General features: G+C 37.2%; 3 protein-coding genes across 3 annotated transcripts in view; 1 reads left to right on the forward strand and 2 right to left on the reverse strand.

Annotated features, from left to right (window-relative positions):
* The window catches only part of LOC131944234 (multidrug resistance-associated protein 1), a 44,725-nt gene extending 27,545 nt beyond the window's left edge, over window positions 1–17,180 (forward strand). The window contains exons 30-37 of the mRNA XM_059304773.1: window positions 4,361–4,560; window positions 5,653–5,776; window positions 9,837–9,938; window positions 10,513–10,659; window positions 11,172–11,330; window positions 11,736–11,902; window positions 13,381–13,575; window positions 16,441–17,180. Of these exons, the coding sequence (XP_059160756.1) occupies window positions 4,361–4,560; window positions 5,653–5,776; window positions 9,837–9,938; window positions 10,513–10,659; window positions 11,172–11,330; window positions 11,736–11,902; window positions 13,381–13,575; window positions 16,441–16,552 (1,206 nt within the window). The 3' untranslated portion in view covers window positions 16,553–17,180. The remainder of the gene's footprint in view (window positions 1–4,360; window positions 4,561–5,652; window positions 5,777–9,836; window positions 9,939–10,512; window positions 10,660–11,171; window positions 11,331–11,735; window positions 11,903–13,380; window positions 13,576–16,440) is intronic.
* Window positions 17,181–23,465: 6,285 nt separating this feature from the next.
* LOC131944235 (prostatic spermine-binding protein-like) lies at window positions 23,466–24,108 on the reverse strand. Its single transcript, XM_059304774.1, has 2 exons — window positions 24,088–24,108; window positions 23,466–23,942 (listed from the first exon to the last, which is right to left on the reverse strand). Exons 1-2 carry the CDS (start codon window positions 24,106–24,108, stop codon window positions 23,466–23,468), a joined length of 498 nt encoding a protein of 165 aa, XP_059160757.1.
* A 340-nt stretch (window positions 24,109–24,448) lies between these two features.
* Window positions 24,449–24,705, reverse strand: part of LOC131944261 (neuronal acetylcholine receptor subunit non-alpha-2-like) — a 91,421-nt gene continuing 91,164 nt past the window's right edge. Inside the window, exon 8 of the mRNA XM_059304811.1 lies at window positions 24,449–24,705. This exon is cut by the window's right edge and continues 574 nt beyond it. Coding sequence (XP_059160794.1) covers window positions 24,702–24,705 — 4 coding nt within the window. The 3' untranslated portion in view covers window positions 24,449–24,701.

Here is a 24,705-nt window from a genome sequence, read left to right on the forward strand (position 1 = left end):
CATTTTATACAGGTAAGTGAATCCATTTTATACAGGTAAGTGAATCCTTTTCATACAGGTAAGTGAATCCATTTCATACAGGTAAGTGAATCCATTTTATACAGGTAAGTGAATCCATTTTATACAGGTAAGTAAATCCATTTTATACAGGTAAGTGAATCCATTTCATACAGGTAAGTGAATCCATTTCATACAGGTAAGTGAAGCCATTTCATACAGGTAAGTGAATCCATTTCATACAGGTAAGTGAATCCATTTCATACAGGTAAAATAGTTCTATCTCATCCAGGTTAATGGCTCCATGTCATCCTTGTTACGTGGTTTTATCTATTCCCAGCATGTTTTCTTTAGTGGAACTTTTTTAGTTAAAATCGATATTAAACACAATTTGCTTAAAATCGCGTTTTGCAAAGCTTCTTAGTCTGACTGAGGCCTGCATAGGCAAGAAGATTAGAGTTATGATAACGTTATATTTTAGAAATCTGATATATACTAGTGAACCATTTGATCAATTATCTTTTTTAGTGTCCGTCGACTTTAACACACCATCAGATTTCATTGATTAGAATTATAATTTCCCATATTTCAGTATACATATAGCCAATATACGGTTAGAGATCGAATACATACCTTGCATCAGCAATTTTAACTTTACCTGACCGGCGCCGATACAACTGTCTTAACATCTTTGCCTGAGTCGCTGGATCCAGGCTAACACAACCTCAGCCACCAAACACAACCCAGCCAACCCCGCCCCACCCGCCACCACACACAACAGCAGGACGATTCTAGAAAACCCTATTGGCGCCTGGTCGTTGACCTTGGTGGCTGCAGTGTTGGCGGGCTGGTAGTCGTGGAGTTGAAAGGTCAAATGTAGTTCCTGGAGGTTGAGCAGAGAGCGGTAGAGCTCGTCTCGGTAGAAGCAGCGTGTGGGCAGGCCGATGTAGTCGAGGTTGATGCTGGGAACTACGCCTTCGTGAAGTCACGAAGGCGTAGTTCCCTTCTAGAACTTTCTCCACGTGGTACGTGAAGTTTTCGCTGAACGTCATGGGGTTGGTGGAGTTCAGTTCTAGAAGTTTCCGCCATGTGCGGGACAGCACCGGGTCATCAGCAGACGACTTAAGCAGCGTCATCAACGCCGTCATCTTCTTGTTGATGCCCAGCTGCATCTCAGGGTGTTGCAGTAGGTCGTCCAGGGAGGTCAAGGTCAACTCTCTTGACCTGACGGCGAAGGTGGTCGTCATGTAGGCGCTGTAGGCGCTGCCCACGATGATCCAGAAAATTCCCCATGACGCCTTGAGGATCCTGCCAGATTGGCTAGCGCAGGCCTTGTCTTCGTCAAGACAACAGTGGCCAGGGAATTTCCAAAGGTCTCTGCAAAGTTTTAAACTCTGATTGAAATAAAGATTGGATCGAGAACTAGCCACAAACAGCACATATATGTAAAAAAGTAAACATTTCTCACAATGTATCAAAATCTATAAATTAAATTAAGCCATCAATTATTTTTAATATATTTCATGATCAAATCAATTTTTTATAGTTTAATCCTAAAATAAAACTATTATGTACAATCTACACATTTATAGTGTGTTTTTTAACAAACCGATAACTGGTCGTAGATTTTATCTAATTTCAAATCTCTTGAACCCAAACTAAAAATAAACCAGTTACCTAAAACTGCTCAGTGTGAGTGGCTGTGGGCTGGCTGACGTGCACGAGCGGGTGGCCACATGGACCACCACGCCCACCACAGCCGTGAAACACAGCGGGCCGAGCAGGAAAACCACAAACTCTGGGGACACGATGTCCAGCAGGGTCGTGTCCAGACTGTTCCCGGGGGTGGGGAGTCTGTAGAGGATGTTGTTGGACCAGAGGCTGATGGGGGAGGGGACGTAATCGATGTGGCCCAGGCGGTTGTCGATCATGGACAGCGACATGGAGAAGGCCGCTTCCCGTCTGACCAGATGGCCTATGATTAAAGGAAATTTTTGCCAGGTTATGTTGTTCAAGAAATTTTTATACGGGAATGTTTCAATTAGGCAGTGAACAAATGAAAAACTCGTCAATTGTGAAATATTTGTCTATGTTTAGTGTTTGACCAGCAATAACAGAAAGAGCTGACTACTTACTGGTGACTCCAGGGTAAAGGAACTTGTTCGACTAATCTGTGACGCGAAGGGAAAAAAGGAACGTTTTTGACTTACCTGTGACTCCTGTGGCGCCTTCATGCGTGACGGCGCCGGAAACCCCCCCGTCCTCCACCTGCAGCACGTGATACCCGAACCCTAGCATGGCAGACAACATCCGCACCAGAGACAGGAACGCGTCATTCTTCAACTGCATGCAGTCGCCGTCGTGGCACTGTGTGACGTTATCGGCATCCGGGACGAACACGGACACGGGGAGGTCAAGGCCATCCAGTGAAGATTTCTGCGAGCTGAGGTAGACTCGCGCGTGCGTCCTGAGTTTTCGTGACGTCACCAGCTCAGACACGGCGTCTGTGAGAGTTACGTTCCCCTGATGTGTCGCTATTAATAGCTCTGGATCCGTTGTTATGTCAGGAGCGGATCCCGAACTGATATTAAATCTTGCTACAATGTCGATGTTTGGTTTTCGTGAAGACTGGGCTATAAATAGAACATTTGCGCCGGATGTAAAGATAAAGGTGTTGAAATCTGGCCGATATTGTAGCTTGTGTATAAAACACAAACAGTCGCAGGGTGTGACGACTACCCACTCGGCCACATGCCTCAAGGCCGTCCATCTGAATCTGACGTCATAGCCTACGGTAGTCAGGAGCGTTGTGACGTAGTCTTGTGACGTAGACAACAAAAACACGGACTTGATGTTGGAAGACAGAGATATGACAGACCAATTTGTCTGTATGACAGTTAAAATGTCCAGCACGACAAATTTAACGTCAGGTTCCGATTGAGCTAGAAAAACTTGCAGGTTTAACGCCTTTGTTTCTGTCCAAGAGTCGAACAATATGTAGATGACGTCATTGACGTAGTTCCTTCTCTCGCTGACCGGGCCCGAGACCTGGCGCTGGACATCGTACACAAGTCGAGTCAGCTGAGTCAGGTGACTCCAAATTTCTGACTCTATATTTGTAACATTTAAAATTTCTGGCACACGTGTGTTGCCATAGTTCATCAAGACTGAAATCCCAACTCCAAATATGTATACATTTAATAACCAAGCCATTCAGCTAATATTTTACACATCTAATTAAAAATTAAAATATTAAACACGCACACATATTTATTTACTAAAATTGAATACCTTTACATGTAATATTACTTTACATTCAAACTATTAATCAATGGCCTTAATAGAATGTAATTTAATTTTTCTCCAAATTTAATCGACGTAGCAAAATAATACGATACATACTTTAAATGTTAATCAATTACGTTTACACATTTTGAACTAAAATAGACGGATCACTATTAATGTTACCCAAACAACACTTCCATGCCATGTAATAATGTCAGTTTTCGAGAATGTTCTATCCGTGGAGTGTGTTTACACGTAGGTCAGTTCATAGAAGCCAACAACATAAGCACAACATACATGACACTACGCATCCTAATGAGCCAATGGAATCCCGCGTCACATCGCTGGTTAACACAACAATTAGAGAGACGGCTATTGATTGGTCCATTGGATGTTTGACTCAGTGGGTGTCGTAATGGGCTAATGCCATCCCAGTCATTGCATGCTTTCATTTAGTTCAAATAATGTAACAATACAGTTTCAGTGTGAGGTAAACGTGATCGATTTGTTGCCTATACAGGTGGGGTTGATTTCTATTTACAATACATTCTATACCTGGACATTTAGAGATGGGAAATTTAAAGGGTTGTATTTGTTAAATGCGGCTTTATGTTTGAAAAGGTTAGTGTTAACAAATTTGAACTAAACCGTTCTACAATGTAGAGAAATATGAACACAGGAAAATGTCGATTTGAAAATATATTCTTCGACCCTATTGTTCTCGATTCATTTAGAAGAAAATTAGATTAACCAGTCCTGTAATATAAGTAAACATACACTTAATACACCAAGAGAACAGCAAACATCGTGTGTATAATTGTGACAATGGTTGATAGATAACATAAACATTTCCAAAAGAAAAAAACCATTTTAAAAATGTATGAACATTTGTATAAGAAATAAAAAAAAATCCAGACATTGATAGAAAATGTTTTATTCTTTTCTCGCTAACGGTCTTAGTTTCACAAATAAGTCTGCCCCTGTTAGTAAACTTACAACTGATCCCTGAAATACACACTTCCTCTCGTTTATTTAACGCCCTTATAGATGTCTAACCCTACTTTGACCTTGACCCCAGGTGACCTACATCCCGACGTCGAGACAGCTGAGGAGGATCGACTCCATCACCCGCTCCCCCATCTACACGCACTTCTCAGAGACCCTGTCTGGCGCGGCTTCGATCCGGGGCTACGGGGTGCAGGAGCGCTTCGTACAGGAGTCAAAACACAGGGTGGACCACAACTTCAAGTTCTACTTCGCTGGCATCGCCGCAAATACGTGAGTTGTCGCCCTTGTTCTAGTCACATCATGTGAGTTGTTGCTCTTGTTCTAGTCACACCATGTGAGTTGTTGCTCTTGTTCTAGTCACACCACGTTAGTTATCGCCCTTGTTCTAGTCACACCACGTTAGTTATCGCCCTTGTTCTAGTCACATCACGTTAGTTATCGCCCTTGTTCTAGTCACACCTCGTTAGTTGTTGCTCTTGTTCTAGTCACACCACGTTAGTTGTTGCTCTTGATCTAGTCACACCACGTAAGTTATCACCCTTGTTCTAGTCACACCACGTTAGTTGTTGCTCTTGATCTAGTCACACCACGTAAGTTATCACCCTTGTTCTAGTCACACCACGTGAGTTGTTGCTCTTGTTCTAGTCACACCACGTTAGTTGTCTCCCTTTTTCTTGTCACATCACGTGATATGTCGCCCTTACTCTGGTCAGAACTGATGAGTTATTGCCCTTGTTCTATACAACACGTGTGTTGTCTCCCTTTTCTGTACAACATATAATTTGTTGCTTTTGGTAAAACCAGAACACCTGAGTTGTCTGACTTTCGTTTGTCAAAACACACTAGCTCCGATATCAGTTCTAGATTGGATTCAAGCTAGGATTACTTTGTACTGTACAATATATACAAACATAGGGTTATTGTGTTGGTACGGCCAAGCGGAAGAACTCTTGATTGCTCTAATCAGAATCTCGTCATGTAACACGTATGGGGAGAGGAAAGATGGCTGGGCATTGTGTTGACCACACTTTCCTTTTTTTACGAGAAAAGAGAAACAGATGCACTCTACTCCATATGTGAGTTCTTAACATCACGAAAACATAAGCTACACAACAGGTTTTACTTAATGAGTGGAAACTATTTTAAGGTTTAGGACAATAGGTTGGGTTAGTGTTTGAAATTATTGAAAGCCTCAAAATTTTGTCTAAAAACCTACGGCATTATTTTGATATAAATCTTATTGCAGCCTATTGTAGGCGAAGATTAACGTTGTTGTTGCTTAATTTACCAATGGACATAAAGTTTAACACAAGTAAACATAAGGACAACAAGCTAACGTTTCCCTAATTTTGTTTACCACAGATGGCTGGGGTTCCGCCTCCAGTTCCTCGGGAACCTTGTGGTGCTAGCTGCAGCCATATTTGCTGTCGCCAGCACCGACATAGACACGGGGATTGTGGGACTGTCAGTGTCATACGCCACACAGGTGAGACACGTTTGAAGGCTGTCAGTATGTTTGGCTGATTCAAGTTGTGTTTTGTCAGTTGTCAGTATGTTTGGCTGACTCAAGTTGTGTTTTGTCAGTTGTCAGTATGTTTGGCTGATTCAAGTTGTGTTTTGTCAGTTGTCAGTATGTTTGGCTGACTCAAGTTGTGTTTTGTCAGTTGTCAGTATGTTTGGCTGACTCAAGTTGTGTTTTGTCAGTTGTCAGTATGTTTGGCTGACTCAAGTTGTGTTTTGTCAGTTGTCAGTATATTTGGCTGACTCAAGTTGTGTTTTGTCAGTTGTCAGTATGTTTGGCTGACTCAAGTTGTGTTTTGTCAGTTGTCAGTATGTTTGGCTGACTCAAGTTGTGTTTTGTTAGTTGTCAGTATGTTTGGCTGACTCAAGTTTCTTGTTTAACTTTATTTTAATCACAATGTTCACAATTTTGGACGACATTAGATTCTAATTTAATTTGAACCATTTTGTTAGTCTGTCAAATTATTGTCGGACAGTGAATTAAAAACCAATTTTTAGTTAAATTAAGACATCAACGTTAAAACAATTTCTATTCTAAACAATTTTAAGTAAAATAAATAAAAAAAACAACAACCGAGAACATTACATTTTTAGGTTTAATGCATTTTTAATTAAAAATAAAGTTTTTAATTTTGTCCATATTTCCATAACGGTGAAACATGGCATATTCGGGGTCATAGGTTAATTACGTCAGCTTCTAATGACGCATGTTGACGAGACGAAGATCCAGTTTTTGTGGACGTCACAGTGGTTGAGCAAGTAGGTCAGACAGATATGGTTGATTAAAATGGCCGACTGTTTAATGCGTCTGATTGATGCATATGTAATGTGCAAGTTTCAGTCTGTATGAGTATCATACTATTCTATGAAGTTTCCGTAACTTTAGTCATACGAATAAGGCATTTAATTGTGGCAAAGTGTAAGTAAATCTTAATGAATCCAATATTTTGATGATACTTCAGTAGAGTTACTATTGAGTGGTGGTTTAAAACCACTACAAAAAGTGAAGTTATTACGGAGAAGATAAATAAGCTTTTGAGATAGGAGGATGAAAGTAGAAAAACTTATGCATGGTTTGTACGGATGGTTGACCATCTCTACTTTGGTCAAGATCTGGTATTATGAAAAACGTAAAAGTACCGAGCGCAATTAAGGGGAAGTCACTCAATGGTTCATAAATATGCCAATGTCGGTAACTTTTCAGCTGAGGTAGGTCTACTTGTTTCTTCAGCTGAGGTAGGTCTACTTGTTTCTTCAGCTGAGGTAGGTCTACTTGTTTCTTCAGCTGAGGTAGGTCTACTTGTTTGGCTAAAACAACAAATCAGGTGCACTCAATACCCGTCTGTTTGAAGATCGGTGCATGCATTTTGGATGAGGTACGCCCATAGCCTTAAGGAAATGTGAATCATGTCTTAGAATCGAAAGATGAGCTTAAAACTTATTCCTGGACAGCAGGTGAATCATGACCATTCGTTCAAACGAAAAAAAAAACTTGGTTTAAAATAGCAGTATGTCGCGGAGTTATATAGAAAAAGCAACAAAGGTTTAATCCAAAACTGAATGGAAATGAAACGGATATTTTCCCATTTTACCATAACCTCTGAGATGTTTGAGATCAAGATGCACTACAGACAAATAAAGTAAAATGAATCTTAAAATCATTGCCGCTTGAAACGTATCCGTTGTGTGCTAGATGAATCTTAACGTGCAATTAATGAAAAAGCGAAAAATAAAAGTACTAGGCATTCGAAAACGAACTGAAAGAATAAGAACTTTCATTGACATTCTATTTCCAATAATATAGGCAGCATAACTGATGAATAATGAGAAGAATTCTTGCATTTCTAAATGATTCATACGATCTTAAAATGTTCAGTAAATAAACCGGGAGTGATCTCCCCAAAACTTTCTCGAATATTCTTATATAAAATAACAGGGGATGGGAACTCGAGCTATAGACATGATTTTTAATCCATTTTAAATACTTAAAGTTAAAAATAGAATAAAATCTCGTAGACAAAAGAATTGCACACCAAGTGAACGCCAAAAAAAAAGTGCATAATAGTGCGCAATATTATTAGTACTTTAAAAATTTACATTAGGTTTTTGAAAAATCGGAAGTAGCGTAAATTACTACTTCCGGTCAACGGAAATTACTCAAAATTTAAAAGAAGGTAGATAATTAGATCTTATACTTACATGTGAAATTTCATTTATCTATCTGAAATAGTACTCAAGTTATAGGTTTTTGAAAAATTCAAAGTAGGAAAAGTACCACTTCCGGTTATCGGAAATCGCTCAAAAGTTGATACGGATCTACGATTTTGATAAAATACTTATATATGAAATTTCATCAACCTAGCTGTAACGGTACTCAAGTAATCGTGTTTACACACGGACAGACACACACACACACAGACAGACAGACACACAGACATACGGACATACGGACAAGATTGCAAAATTATGTTTTTCCGTATCAGTGAGGTGTAAAACGTCGAGATTTGTAAAAATCTCCAATTTTTTTTTGCACGATTACAATACTTTCTCTATACTTCGTATATACGAGAAAGTAAAAACTGTTCACACATTGATTCTGTGATATGTATATGTAACAATAATAGCTGTGTTTCGTGTATCAGTTACAAATATGGCTTCATTTCTATTATATGGAAACGACGTAACAAAAATTACACTTTCATTTTAGTTCAAAGACCGAGAAGAGAATTTGTTTGGTAGGAAAGTAATATTATTTTTTAAAAATTTATATATATATATATATATATATATATATATATATATATATATATATATATATATATATATATATATATATATATATATTAATAATACTTTTATTTGCAATTAAAACAAGTACATCAACATCAAATTCTTTACATAATTTCCAACATCAAATGAAAGCGAAAGGTTTTGCAAATGTTCATAATAAATATTTACATGATGTCATGTATGTGATTATAAAAATTGAAGAGATAGCAGTACAAGGGGTGAAGGTCAAATTACAGTGTCAGGACTCCGGGAGGAAGTGAAAAGGATATTAAAAGTAATTTTTAAAATTATAATTAAGTTGTTGTTTAGATCCACTCTAAGAGAAACCATTGAAATCGCTTACAAATTTAAAAGTTTATATTTATTTAAGTGATATCTTTATCTCAGCTAAATGTTCTTTATCGCGAATATAGTTTAATAACATCCCTAAACTTTATTTAATTTAATTACAAGACAAAACGCCACAATTTAACTTTTTAAACGCAAATTTCACATAAAATTCACTTTTCATAAATTTTATATTAAATTAACTTTTATGTAACTGTTTCCCAAGTGTATGCATTATCCACGGTTTTTTCCCTTGAAATACAAAAAATTATTAATGGGAAGTAATTATTGATTAAAAAAATTTAAATGTTATAAGCAATTTAAACGCTTTTAAAAATGCAAGATTGTAGGCCTATGTATGTGTATTATATATATATATATATATATATATATATATATATATATATATATATATATATATATATATATATATATATATATATATATGTGTGTGTGTGTGTGTGTGTATGTGTATAAACATTCTTGGATGTATTGAATATATTTTAGTTTCGCACATAGAATGTTCCACGTGTTTTAGATTTCTTACTAACAAGTTTTTCTGGTTTTATTTTAAAGCAGAAGAATTTTTTTACCACTAGAGATGTTAGTAATAAACACTTTTATTTACACACAAATAATAGAAGACAATGCTATTCTTTAAATACAATAATACATTATATATATATATATATATATATATATATATATATATATATATATATATAATATGTATATATAAATGTATATATATATATATATATATATATATATATATATATATATATATATATATATATATATATATATATATATATCGTTTAAATTGTTTGGCTACATATACCATCTACAATTTCTTGCCAGCGAATTTAAATATACACATAAACTTAGCGTTAAACATCTTTGTTTAGATGACGAGTGCCTTCGAGTTTCTGGTGACCTTGATGAGTGAGGTCGAGACAAATATTGTATCAGTAGAGAGGGTCAAGGAGTACACCGAGACGACAAGGGAGGTAAGCGATAGAAATTGTTTCGAAGAGTTACTCCCCTTGTACTATTTTACTGATGTATCTATCGATTTTAAAATCCCTTATCAACAGTTTAACTGCACAGCATTATTTATTTTTCTTTGATCACCAGTATTTTATACAAATATATATTTAAAAAGTGTCAATAAAATAGATTAATTCCTCTGTGTATTTAACATATAGTTGATTACCAGTGCTTTGTTAATTAAAGGCAATGTGGATATTAATACTAGATGGCTTTTAATGTTAAGTACACGTAAAAACGCCCATATCCATGTTCGATTTATCCTGATTGGGACGGATTGAGTCAAACCTAACCTTACACTAGGGCTTTAAAGCTCTCTTGATGTATCGTTTGATTTATCTCATTAGGCCGACTGGGTCAAACCTAACCTTACATTTGATGTATTGTTTGATTTATCTCGCTAGGCCGACTGGGTCAACCTAACCTTACACTTGATGTATCGTTTGATTTATCTCGTTAGGCTGACTGGGTCAACCTAACCTTACACTAGGGCCTTAAAGCTCTCTTGATGTATTGTTTGATTTATCGCGTTAGGCCGACTGGGTCAAGCCAGACGCCCGACCCCCACAGGACTGGCCGCCCTCTGGGCATCTGAAGTTTGAGCAGTACATGACACGGTACAGGCCAGGACTTGAACTTGTGCTCAAGGACGTCACGTGCACCATTAAAGGAGGCGAAAAAGTGAGCATTAGTTGCCCCACTCACACACTCAGAAACCCTGCTCCACCCACACACACATACCCTGTGCCCCCACACTCACAAACCCTGCCCGACCCCACACACACATACCCTGTGCCCCCACACTCACAAACCCTGCCGGACCCCACACACACATTCCCTGTGCCCCCTTCCCATCCACAAACCCTGCCCCATCCTACACTAAAAAATCCTTCCCCACAATCATAAACCCTACCCTACACTCACAAACCCTGCCCTCCCTCGCCCCACAATCACAAACTACGCCTCGTTTAAGGTACACAAGATTCTTTGTATAGCAAGTTTAGACTTAGATCTATTAAAACATTTTCCTGTAATTAAAAGATGAAGTAAATGAGAGTATGATATTTTTGTCTGGATTAAAATGTTTCCCCCTAATTAGTATACATGTTTTCTCTATTCTGAAATAATTATCCCGTTAATAAACAAGCTTTCACTGACCGTCCTTGAACTTTGAACTTCGATTCTTGTCCCAGGTTGGAATAGTGGGCAGAACAGGGGCGGGCAAGTCGTCCATGACCGTGGCCTTGTTTAGGATCATCGAGGCCGCTGGAGGGAAGATCATAATCGACGGCCTTGACATTGCAAAGTTCGGCCTGCATGACCTCAGGAGTAAGCTGACCATACTGCCACAGGTGAGAGGTAAAACTGTTGGGCCTGACCATAGGTGAGACTGACCATAGGTGAGACTGACTGCAGGTAAGACTAACCACATGTAAAACTGAGCACAGGTAATAGTAACTACAGGTAATACATACTACAGTTAAGAATGCCTACAAGTAAGACCGACAACAGATAACAATTGCCACTAGTAGGATTGACTACACGCAGGACTGACCACAGGTAGACTGATCACAGGTAAGACTGACCACACGTGCCACAAAATAGCTGTACCAGAAAACAAATACAACTGCTACAGATCACAATGACATTGTTATAAAAAATATGACTGCTAACACTCTTTGATAAAAACTGACCACACCGTCAGGGGTAAGGTGGATTCACGCCATTCTAAAACCTCCTTTTTCTCAACACTGCAGGAACCAGTCATCTTCTCTGGCACCCTGAGAATGAACCTTGACCCCTTCAACACTCACACAGACGCGGAGCTGTGGACAGCTATGGAACACGCCTACCTCAAGACCTTCGTGGAGGGGCTGCCCCAAGGGCTGGCCTACGAGTGTGGGGAGGGGGGCAGCAACCTCAGGTAAACCAACTTTACCCTAGAGGGCAATTCTCTCATAATAAAATGTTTACTCGGTCAAAACTGAAAGAGTATTCAGCTCACTCTAGAAAATAAAAAACCGCGTTTTCAAAAAAACAAACGTAACAAGCTTTCACCTTGTATCTGACAAACAAAAAATAAAATTAGCAACAGCTGAGTAGATCAGCAGCGTTGTTAGCTGTAGTGTGCCCTTACTACCTAACCTACGAATAAAGCAGCCTAATAGTTTAGACACCTTAGATTATTTTGAAGAAGAGGCTCATTGTATTGAGCAAATATTATACTAAGCAAAGGTTTCACATCTAAGAGAACGTTGGAGCTGGTTTTATGTTAATTAGCATGAGAAGTCTCATAAAGCCGGAGTTATCTGAAGTAACTTGGGCATCATTGGGAGCTGTGACTATCACACGGAGAGCTTTCTCTGGGAGCTGTGACTACCACACGGAGAGCTTTCTCTGGGAGCTGGAGTATACCAGCATCCCGGGGTTATCCCAATGGCTTGGGCTACCCAGGATCTATCCTAAGGGTCAGGGGATATCAAAGGGAGCTATCGAAACGAGATAGACCTACCCTGAAGTTATCCAAGGCAGATGAGTTATATATGGAGATATCTCATAGTATAAGGGCTATTCTTGTGAGCTAAGAGTACACAGTTGAATCTGTCACAGGCATCTATCGTGTAGGTAGAGCTCATGGACTGCTGGTCTAGACCGTATCACGTGACCTGTCTATTGTCTAGACCGTATCACGCGACCTGTCTATTGTCTAGACCGTATCACGTGACCTGTCTATTGTCTAGACCGTATCACGTGACCTGTCTATTGTCTAGACCGTATCACGTGACCTGTCTATTGTCTAGACCGTATCACGTGACCTGTCTATTGCCTAGACCGTATCACGTGACCTGTCTATTGTCTAGACCGTATCACGTGACCTGTCTATTGTCTAGACCGTATCACGTGACCTGTCTATAGTCTAGACCTATCACGTGACCTGTCTGTTGTCTAGACCGTATCACGTGACACGTCTATTGTCTAGACCGTATCACGTGACACGTCTATTGTCTAGACCGTATCACGTGACACGTCTATATCTAGACCGTATCACGTGACCTGTCTATTGTCTAGACCGTATCATGTGACCTGTCTATTGTCTAGACCGTATCACGTGACCTGTCTGTTGTCTAGACCGTATCATGTTTCCTGTCTGTTGTCTAGACCGTATCACGTGACCTGTCTGTTGTCTAGACCGTATCATGTGACCTATCTATTGTCTAGACCGTATCACGTGACCTGTCTATAGTCTAGACCGTATCACGTGACCTGTCTATAGTCTAGACCGTATCACGTGACCTGTCTAATATCTAGACCGTATCACGTGACCTGTCTGTTGTCTAGACCGTATCACGTGACCTGTCTACTGTCTAGACCGTATCACGTGACCTGTCTACTGTCCCACAGTGTTGGTCAGCGACAGTTGGTGTGTCTGGCGAGGACCCTGCTCCGTAAGACCAAGATTCTCATACTGGACGAGGCCACGGCCGCCGTCGACCTTGAGACGGACGAGCTCATCCAGAATACTATAAGGTCAGAGTTCAAGGACAGCACGGTCCTCACGATAGCGCACAGACTCAATACGATCCTGGATTACGACAGGTCAGTTTTAGTGGTCAAAGTGAGTAGGTCAGTGCTTGTAGGTCAGTGTTTGTAGGTCAGTAAACATAGGTCAGTAAATATAGGTCAGTAAACATAGGTCAGTAAATATAGGTCAGTGTTTGTAGGTCAGTAAACATAGGTCAGTAAATATAGGTCAGTAAACATAGGTCAGTAAATATAGGTCAGTGTTTGTAGGCCAATGTTTGTAGGTCAGTAAACATAGGTCAGTAAATATAGGTCAGTAAACATAGGTCAGTAAATATAGGTCAGTGTTTGTAGGCCAATGTTTGTAGGTCAATGTTTTTAGGTCAGTAATTGCGGGTTAGTGTTTGTAGGTCAGTGTTTGTAGGTCAGTGTTTGTAGGTCAGTGTTTGTAGGTCAGTAAACATAGGTCAGTAAATATAGGTCAGTAAACATAGGTCAGTAAATATAGGTCAGTGTTTGTAGGCCAATGTTTGTAGGTCAATGTTTTTAGGTCAGTAATTTCGGGTTAGTGTTTGTAGGTCAGTGTCAGAGGCGTATCCAGGTTTTCGTTGTAGGGGGAGCGAAAAGAGCAAAAAAAAGGCGCCGATTTTTTAACGCGTTCTATATACATGTATTATATATATATATATAGGTGTATTATATATATATATATAGGTGTATTATATATATATATATAGGTGTATTATTATATATATATATATATATATATATATATATATATATATATATAATTACTAGCTGTATGTCATTACTTCGCTATGATGTAAGATAAATTGAAAGTAGTACTCTGAAGAAATAAGAAAAAAAACACAATTTAGGCCGACAAAACAAAAATTGTATCAATCTAGAACAAAAACAACAAAAAAAAAATTCTACACACACTACAACCAAAAACAATGAACGTAACACAATCTGTTTTGTAATTCTTGTAAACAAATTTCTTACATAATAATTCCTGGGAAATTATTTAAGACAAGTGAAATAGGGGAAATAATCACTCTCTTAATATAAATATGTATATATCTACACATTTAATTATAAATGTCAAAACAAATAAATAATTACTTTAGAATATAATCAAATTGTTTAACACTATTCGTGTTTACAAAATGTTTTTGTCTATAATCATAATTTAATATATCGTCATCATAAATGTTAAAGTATTACAGCATAATGAAATTTTTTTAAATCATAGTTGGTATAAAACCATGCTTTTCGATATAATAGAGAACATTCGGAATAAAAGCCTACATTTAACTAAATATCCGTCTTTTAGATCAGATCATATATTTTAATTAACTGCTGCTTCTTTGTGTTCTTTAAAGATCATTTTAACATAGTGATAGCTGTGGGTTAGATCACTGTATTGATCACACACCTTTTTACTGGTAATTGCAAAAACAATATTCACAGAGTTTTACGTTTAAAAAGCTATTTTTTTTTGGCGGCATGGTACTTTGGTACATCACTACGCGTTTTTCTACATGTACTTAACAGATCAGTTCGGGGTGGGTTGGGGGGGGGTGTGGGTTCATCTTCATTCACCACTGTCCGGTCACTTTAGGTCAATTATCCAACCCAGTGTATACCTAGGTGTGACATTAATGTCGCTCTACTCAATTGTGGTAGTGTGATGTGTGGTTGGGGGGGGGGGGGGGGAAGATAACCAACTCAGAGTGAACATAGAGTCAGTTTTTAGATGACTGTTCTAAACATACATATATATTACACAAATATATATTACACTAATATATATTACAGAAATAGATTTAAATAAGTAGCAGTGGTATTATGACAATATTTTTTTTACAGAGGGGTCCATGGGGGAGGGGGGTTGTAACTGTTTCATATAATTTGTAATCGTAATCACTATCGCCCAAACTGTAAGAATACTACTACTTCATAGTGTTAACGTTGTTGACCTTGTCAAAATTTCCCCACCACTACGCAGTTTGCTCATCAGTAAATTTAAATAGAGGTGCCACATCAGTTGTATTTGTTTCTGTATTGTAATTTTTAAAAATTTTATCACACGATTCACACTGTATATATAAAGTAATTATGTGTGACGTTTTATGTATAACATTTTCTAATTCAATTATTCGTAAGCAAATACATTATACAGTTGCCTTAAACTTAACACCCCTCTTGCCAAGTGGTACTACCCGTAGAGGTTTTTTAAACATTGCAATGCATCGTAATGGTTATTTTTAGAATGGCAAACTGATGCAGCTGTTAATACGTGTTGTAAACGTAGACACTACTAGACTAGTACAATAATGCTTAATTTCTGCATGAAAAGAAATCTTGTGATTTACATACATGTGCCGACCAAAAATATTTTTTTAACAAATATCATTGTTTAAAACTTTGAGTTTAAAAAGTTTCCAAAAAGGCGCCACTTTGCTGAAAATGGCCAGAGGGGGAGCGGCCGCTCTCCCTGCTCCCCCCCTGCGTACGCTACTGGTCAGTGTTGTTAGTTAAGTGTATGTAGTTTAGTGTTTGTAGTTTTGTCGTTCAAAGTGTTATAAGTTACATTTAACTTTCTGTGTTTATGATCAAAAGTGTTGGTTAACAGTAGTAACTTCAACCTGAAACGTACTAGCTTTATACTTTCAACTATTTTATAACCGTAATGAGATATGAAATCACAATTTTCTCAAAATTAAATATTTTGAACAAACAGCGTTTGTCCTAGTTATGTGTGGGTTAATTTGCTGTTTAAATAAAATAATATTGTCTAATCTTTCATTAACAACTAAAATATAAACCAATAACCAATAAAAGAATAGATTATCTACTTAAGTATCGACTGTACATAATCTACAGCACTGCCTAGAAATTCAGTTTTTACTGACCTAATATTTTTTTTGTCTTCAGGGTGATGGTACTCGATCAGGGTTCAATCAAGGAGTTTAACTCTCCTAACGTTTTACTCGGTGACAAACATACGGTGTTTTACAGCATGGCTAAAGACGCCGGTCTTGTGTAGACAGACACATTTAAGACACGGGACTGGTGTAGACAAGACAGAGTTAAGACACGGACTGGTGTAGACATTACAGAGGTAAGACACGGGACTGATGTAGACGCGACACATTTAAGACACGGGACTGGTGTAGACATTACAGAGGTAAGACACGGGACTGATGTAGACACGACACATTTAAGACGCAGGACTGGTGTTGACATTACAGAGTTAAGACACGGGACTGGTCTAGACACGACAGTTTAAGACACGGGACTTGTGTAGACATTACAGATTTAAGACATGATCTAAGACATTCTAAAGACATGGGTCTTGTCTAGATATAACAACATAAACAATAAAGTCTTCTCTACTTACGACATGCTAAAGACCTAAGTCTCGCCTTGGTTCGTGAAAGATTTAATGACTGGAATTTTTACTTTGTAATGCGTTTTTTTAAAACTCTACAAATAGCATGATACGATGACACAATTATGTGAGAAATACAAGCTGAGTTCACCTGTACTTGTACAAAACATTTTATTATTTATTGTTGTGTGCAAGATAGCCATGTTTTAAATTTCCATTTTTTAACTGTACGCATCGCTTATATTTTTGTAGCCTTTAATATTGTTATTTCTTTGTATTTTATGTCATGAATAAAAAATACATTTTAAAATATCAAAGTTGTCTATTATAAAACTTAAAATTATGTTTTCAGAAGTCACTCGTGTACTATGTCAGATCGCGCTTACATACACTATACCTCACATAAATACATTTCTTTACCCCTTTTCTTCAATAGCTTTCTCTGCGACTCCAAAAGGTTAACATATTTCACACACTGTCGACCTTCTTCTTCGTTCTTAATTTTTAGTGTTGGGAGGGATCGAGCCTTATCTGCCAGAGGGTTTGAACTCGAGACTTTTTTCCAATTCATCAACCATGAGCTTTGCCACTCGACCATGCTTCCATCACAATTAAGGATTACGTGTCAACTGGTTATGCGCCATTGAGGCCATTGACTCCGATTTCAGCCTGCTTTTCTTTTTGGATTTGCTCCCATAGCCTTTGTCCAACCAAGAACAAACTACAAGACAGCAGTTGTTTGATTTTTGGGGTTGTCTCCCCAGCTAACGAGCCTCATCTGCCAGAGGGTTCGAACTCGAGACTTTTCGGTTTAGCAACCATGAGCTTTTCCGACTCGACCACGCCGACCCCCTTACACACTGTCGATGAATCCCCTAATAAAATTATCTACTATTACCAACACCCTACATTTACGTTTAGCCAATATTATAGACATCAGGGTTCGCATAATACCCCACACCCCTAAATATTTTTTTCTCCCACTTCTAAGCCCAGTTGTGTACGTCAAGCTAGCCTCGAACCCCCGTCCTTTAACGGCTTCTGCAGTTTTCTTACCCTAAGCCTCTAGCCTCGAACCCCCGTCCTTTAACGGCTTCTGCAGTTTTCTTACCCTAAGCCTCTAGCCTCGAACCCCCGTCCTTTAACGGCTTCTGCAGTTTTCTTACTCTAAGCCTCTAGCCTCGAACACCCGCCGTCTGAAGGTGTCTCCCATTGTCTTGCTCTAAGCCTCGTCTAACGTGATAAGAAAATTGCGTTTCCTTTCAATGACTTCTTGGACATCCGCGCAACCATTGTGCCGGCAATATGCGGCACAAAATTGCTTTTCATCCACTTTTCTCCCCCCCCCCCCCGCCACCCCCTCCCCCCCCCCCCAAGTTTTTTGTACTTTAGTAAAAATACTTGGACAGAGAGAGGTTTTGTGTTTTAGAATTTCGTAAATCAATAATAGGCTTGGAAAGCTGGTTCCAAATGGCTGTTGCCAGAAAGCATATTTTTCAACCAAAATTGAATATTTTATAACATTTGATAAACAAGTACAAAATACTTCCGGTTTTTAAAAAGGCTAGAAATAGTCAAACAAATATAATAGTAATTTAGCAAACACTTTTATTTTTTTTTATTTGGATTAGTAAAGTCAGGCTTTTGTGGTTGAAACAATTGTTCTGACTTTCATTGTTTTATTTTCCCTGGCCACTCCGGTTGACTTCAAGGAGGCGTTCATGATGTTTTTTTAAAATATTTGAATTGATAAAATAATTCAAAACGGCTTTCAGCAGCTTATATTCAATATGCCAATGAGAGTAATCGATGAGTAATCGATGAGTAATCAATGATTCCCAAACGGCTTTAATTTTTTTTAAATGTAACTATAATTTTATCACTTTTTCAAAGATTTATGAAAAAAATTGTATGATTACATCGCTTTTTACAAATGTATTGGAGGTTTTTTTTATATCTCCGGTAACAGAATGCTGCTAATGTCAATGCTAACCTTAACCCCAACCCTAGTCCTATCAAACGCCTAACCCTAATTTCTAACCATAGAACTAGTCGAGATTACAATACTACTTTCAACCTAACACGCCTATTTTTGAGAAAGTCTATTATCAGTATCTTCAATCATTATTAACTTTGTGATATATGGTACATTTAGAGACTATCAGGGGAAACAACTGCAACAAAATTACTAATATACATTGAAGATTAAAAAGAATTATATGTATAAAGAAAATAAATAAATGATTATGATTTATTAAAGCAAATTTAATAATAGTACTTAAAATATATTTAAAGAAATTATTAGATATATTAAAAATGTATAATATTATTAAATTTTTCACTAAAAATCAAACAAACAATAACTTTAATTTTACACCAAAAACAATGTTATAAACAATTTATTACAATTTATCATAGCACTACTTCGTTAATCTGCAACTGTATAAGCCTACCTTTATATTTACAAAGAGCCCTCAGCCCACCACGCCGTTGGGGAAAAAAATTCCCTGGAACCATCATTTAATAGCACATTTGCATTTTAAAAATAAAATTGTAATTAGACGTTTTGTATTTGATCTATGTATAAGTAAACCATCTAAAATGAATGAAAGTAGGGTACACGTAAGAAACAAGTTAATAAAAAGTCTAGTGACAATTTAAGCGCAATTTCCTTAATTAATTTTTTGTGACCGAACGAAAGGATATTTTTGAAAACTTTCTTCGGCAATATTGTTCTAAATTATGGCAGGAATCGATTGGTAAATGTTTCAAGTCGCTAAGCGGTCTGGTTGCCGAGATAAGGGCCAAAAACTGCATTTTTTTCGAGGTTTTTTGGCTTTTCCGGGAAATCCAGGAAGGAATTCCGGAAATTTTTTTGGCCCACAATCATCCTCGGAACTTGCTTTACATATTTGCTTTGGAACTAGTCCTTGATATTGCTTCGTTGAGGAGGAGATAGACTTAAAGCTGCGCACATCCATCCAGAAATGACGAGTTAATAATCGCAATTGTCCAGTATGGAAATTGCGCTAAAAAGTATTATAATTGTAAATCTGTATCATTCCTCACAAGCCGATGATGAAAACTGTAATACTAAAGCGAACATGCAAGGCAAAACTGACGCAGTAAATTACATGTCTGAGGCGAAAAAAAGTTATTTACAAGGATACAAATATAAATAAAATTATAAGCATTAAAAGATCATATGCAAATAGGTAAAATCCAAAATAAAAAAAATAAATAAATAAAACGTTGACTCTGGTTCTTCAGTCGACGGAAAATAGAAATCTTTCTAAACTGATGTGTGTGTATTGATCCAATGCAAAATATGTTTAAAATTGTTCCTTAAACATTAGCGGGCGCATTGAATGTCAACTAATTTTACCTTGACTATAAATTATTTAGTTCTATCAATACAAACGTCAACCCATACATCTGAGCCTAGCTAATGAGGATCAGATTTATTAACTATACTCATCCTTACCCAGCATCAACTATACTCATCCTAACCAGCATTAACTATACTCATCCTTACTTAGCATCAACTATACTCATCCTTACTTAGCATCAACTATACTCATCCTTACCCATCAACAACTATACTCATCCTTACTTAGCATCAACTATACTCATCCTTACATCAACTATACGCATCCTTACCAGCATCAACTATACTCATCCTTACATCAACTATACCCATCCTTACATCAACTATACTCATCCTTACCAGCATCAACTATACTCATCCTTACATCAACTATACCCATCCTTACATCAACTATACTCATCCTTACATCAACTATACTCATCCTAACCCAGCATCAACTATACTCATCCTTACATCAACTATACCCATCCTTATATCAACTATACTCATCCTTACATCAACTATACTCATCCTAACCAGCATCAACTATACTCATCCTAACCCAGCATCAACTATACTCATCCTTACCCAGCATCAACTATACTCATCCTAACCAGCATCAACTATACACATCCTTACTTAGCATCAACTATACTCATCCTTACTTAGCATCAACTATACTCATCCTAACCCAGCATCAACTATACTCATCCTAACCCAGTATCAACTATACTCATCCTTACTTAGCATCAACTATACTCATCCTTACATCAACTATACTCATCCTAACCCAGCATCAACTATACCCATCCTTACATTAACTATACACATCCTAACCCAGCATCAACTATACACATCCTAACCCAGCATCAACTATACTCATCCTTACATCAACTATACTCATCCTTACCCAGCATCAACTATACTCATCCTTACCCAGCATCAACTATACTCATCCTTACATCAACTATACTCATCCTAATCCAGCATCAACTATAACCGAGTAAAGAACCTGAATAAAACTAGTATAACAATTTGCAATAGAGAAAGCACCAAATATAATAATTTGGGAGGATGGGGGGAGTAAAAATGAGGGAGAGAAATACGACAAAGACAGGAGGGAGTTGGATCGACAGAAGACAGATACAGTTGTTAAGCAACTGATATCGCACTGACAGTAGAAATTGTTTGAATGAAGAGTAAGATAAAAAATTTCTGATATCGTATATATATATAAATAAATATATATATATATATATATGTATATATATATATATATATATATATATATATATATATATATATATATATATATATATATATATATACATATATATATATATATATATGCATGGTGTGTACATTTTTATTTTGATGTAAGCTATTTATTACATGGTATATATGATATAATCGAACGCTTAAAGGCAACATTGTATAGATGTGTATTTATTATTTTATTCATTTAAATCAAAGAACACAATAATGAATTCAAAAGAACATAATTCTAAATGCAGTTTAACCAGCATGGAATTTCAGATTAAAATAACGTGCTTGCAATAAAATATATGCTAAAGATTGATTTCAAAATTGGTTTAATTAAATCTAAACACAAAATCTTGTATGTTTAAATCTTAAATGGCCTTTTGATGTAAATTTTTAAATAATAATTACAATTAAATCAATAAATATGATAATATATTGTTTATATTAACCAGTTTAATTTATGCACACATCTAATACAGGTTCATCTCATATTTTCTTATGTCATACAACGTCATCAGCATCATGTTGTATCTCCATTATATCTTTCAAAAATTCGCTTCTTTCGTCCCCTCAAAATTCGCTTCTTTCGTCCCCTCAAAATTCGCTTCTTTCGTCCCCTCAAAATTCGCTTCTTTCGTCCCCTCAAAATTCGCTTCTTTCGTCCCTTCAAAATTCGCTTCTTTCGTTCCCTCAAAATTCCCGTATATGGTCCCCTTAAAATTCCCTTATATCGTCCCCTCAAACTTCATTTATATCCTCCCCACACATCGACCATCCCATAGACCTACATCTCCGCTGCTCATCAGCTAAAAGCTTGGGTTTAAGACGTGGCGACCGTTTCCTGAACTTTCTAAACTTCATTTGTTATCCCAGCATGTTGACAGCGGTCAATACCCCACCCCCACCCCCGGGCTTACAGTTCCAGGTCTCCCTCAACACACCCGCCCCTCCCCCAACCTCTACCAGTACAATGAAACCATTTTGTTGCCCTTTCATCTTCCGCCCTGCTGTCATACCACAATTGCTATTTATAACTTTGCCATCCTTTCTTCATCCGTCTCTCGCTTAGGTTTAGTGCAGTGTATCAGCGAAATAAGTTAATGGCATCTATACATAAATGTAAGCGGAAGTTGTCAGCATACGACCTTCACCCTGTGTATAGATACAATGTCGTCATGCCTGTGTTAGCTGTGAGTGATGTCTGTAGCGTTTTAGCTTGTTTTAGCGTACTTTCTCTCGCTATTCTTACACAATCTTGTTTTTCCTCGTAATCTCGGTATTCTAACCTCACTCCACAATAAACTCCTCATTCTCTCTCTCAATGACGTCATTCTCTCGCAATTTCGACTTTTCCCGATATTTTTTTAATCTCACAAAACCTATGAAATACGCTAGTTGGTATTACAGTAACTGCACTGTACACAACAGAAATAAAAACTAAAAATACAATTTAAAAGAATATTGGCATTATAGCATAAAAAAAACAACTGTAAAATATGTAAATTAGAATAACCTACATTTTGATTACACATGTGAAGATACTTTAATATTAATCACTTGACGACTTTCGTTCCTCTACAAAGTGTTACATGTAATTTAATACTTCAACTGACATGATCGAAACAATGTAATTATTAATCGTAATTAAAACGTTATCATACAATAAAGCTATTTTAAGAGATCATGTATGGGGAGTCGCTAAGTGAATAGCATAGCATAATGAGTACACATTCAGGTTAATGACCTTAAGAACGACTTATGGAATAACCAGGAAATGGCCAACATTCTATGTGGTGAAGGTGCATACTTTGGCATAAAATACATTAGTTTGGTATTAACATGTATGCTTATATAATAATATTTATTAATATAATAATATTTTGAACAGAAATATAAAAGCTCACTAAATGTTGAATTAATGATAAAAAACAAAGAAAATTAATCACTCGATGTCATCATCATCTCCTTCTTTTTATCTCCATTACTACCACCACCACCATCATCATCATCATCATCATCCTTATCATCATTACCACCACTACCATCATCATCATCATCATCATCCTTATCATCATTACCACCACTACCATCATCATCATCATCATCATCCTTGTCATCATTACCACCACTACCATCATCATCATCATCATCATCCTTGTCATCATTACCACCACTACCATTATCATCATCATCATCTTCATCCTTATCATCATTACCACCACTACCATCATCATCATCATCATCATCCTTGTCATCATTACCACCACTACCATTATCATCATCATCATCTTCATCCTTATCATCATTACCACCACTACCATATTCATCATCATCATCTCCATCACCTTCATCCTCCTCCTCCTTATCATCATTATCAATAACAACAACATCAACATCATCATCATTATCTTTTCCCTTTTTGCGTCCAAAACACAAAAGCCGTTACCGAAAATTATTTCCATTTTCGCCTGTCTCTAGCCATTATTCTGGCAGTCCCCCAAGATAGTCTTTCCTCGATCAGATTTTTTTCCTCTGTGTGTGCTTCCATGTCTCCATTGACCTTCGCTGTTTTTGACGACATCTTGCACGATTATCCCTTATTACAATATTCCTTTTGCAGTTGTCAGAATTCACGCACACAGAGGTTTCGGTAGATATTTTTGTCAGCGTTTCTTTCAGGCTACACCACACGCAAGCACGTCCAAAGACCTCCGGCCCCGTAAGAAATACAAAAATATATAATTTATATTGAAAATATATACTTTAACCAGTGCCCCCGCCCCCTACCCTGGAAATTTAAAAGACCCCATCTTCCAGAAAACATGTCTGAAAGAAACCTCTTTCTTAGTGATTTGCCGCACCCAAATATTCGCACGCAAAACACACATTCTATTGTTATTGTACTTTTTTGTTGTGGCCTAGAAAGAAATTATATTCCGTGTATTCCACATACGCCAGCTTGCATTTAAAAAGTAAATCAATAGTTTTCAAAAAATCGAATCTTACAAGTCACATGATTACTTATCAAAGGTTTAACAGGCGTTCGATATAATTGTACATATCACTATAATTGTACGACTAAATGCATAATATACATGTACGTATCAAATAAACATGTCTAGGGGTCAGATCCGGTTGACCTGTGTTGACCTCTGACCTCGAGAGAACTCACAGTTAT

This window comes from Physella acuta, unplaced genomic scaffold (assembly GCF_028476545.2).
Source record: "Physella acuta isolate Inbredline_101_S28 unplaced genomic scaffold, ASM2847654v3 ptg000486l, whole genome shotgun sequence".
Taxonomy (NCBI): Eukaryota; Metazoa; Mollusca; class Gastropoda; family Physidae; genus Physella; species Physella acuta.

Bases quoted from the DNA above. Each gene is read 5' to 3' on its own strand.
- LOC131944235 (XM_059304774.1), bottom strand. From the start codon at position 24,108: ATGTCGTCAAAAACAGCGAAG. The intron at 23,943-24,087 runs GTCAATGGAGAC...GGACGCAAAAAG, and splicing joins TGTCGTCAAAAACAGCGAAG to GGAAAAGATAATGATGATGA.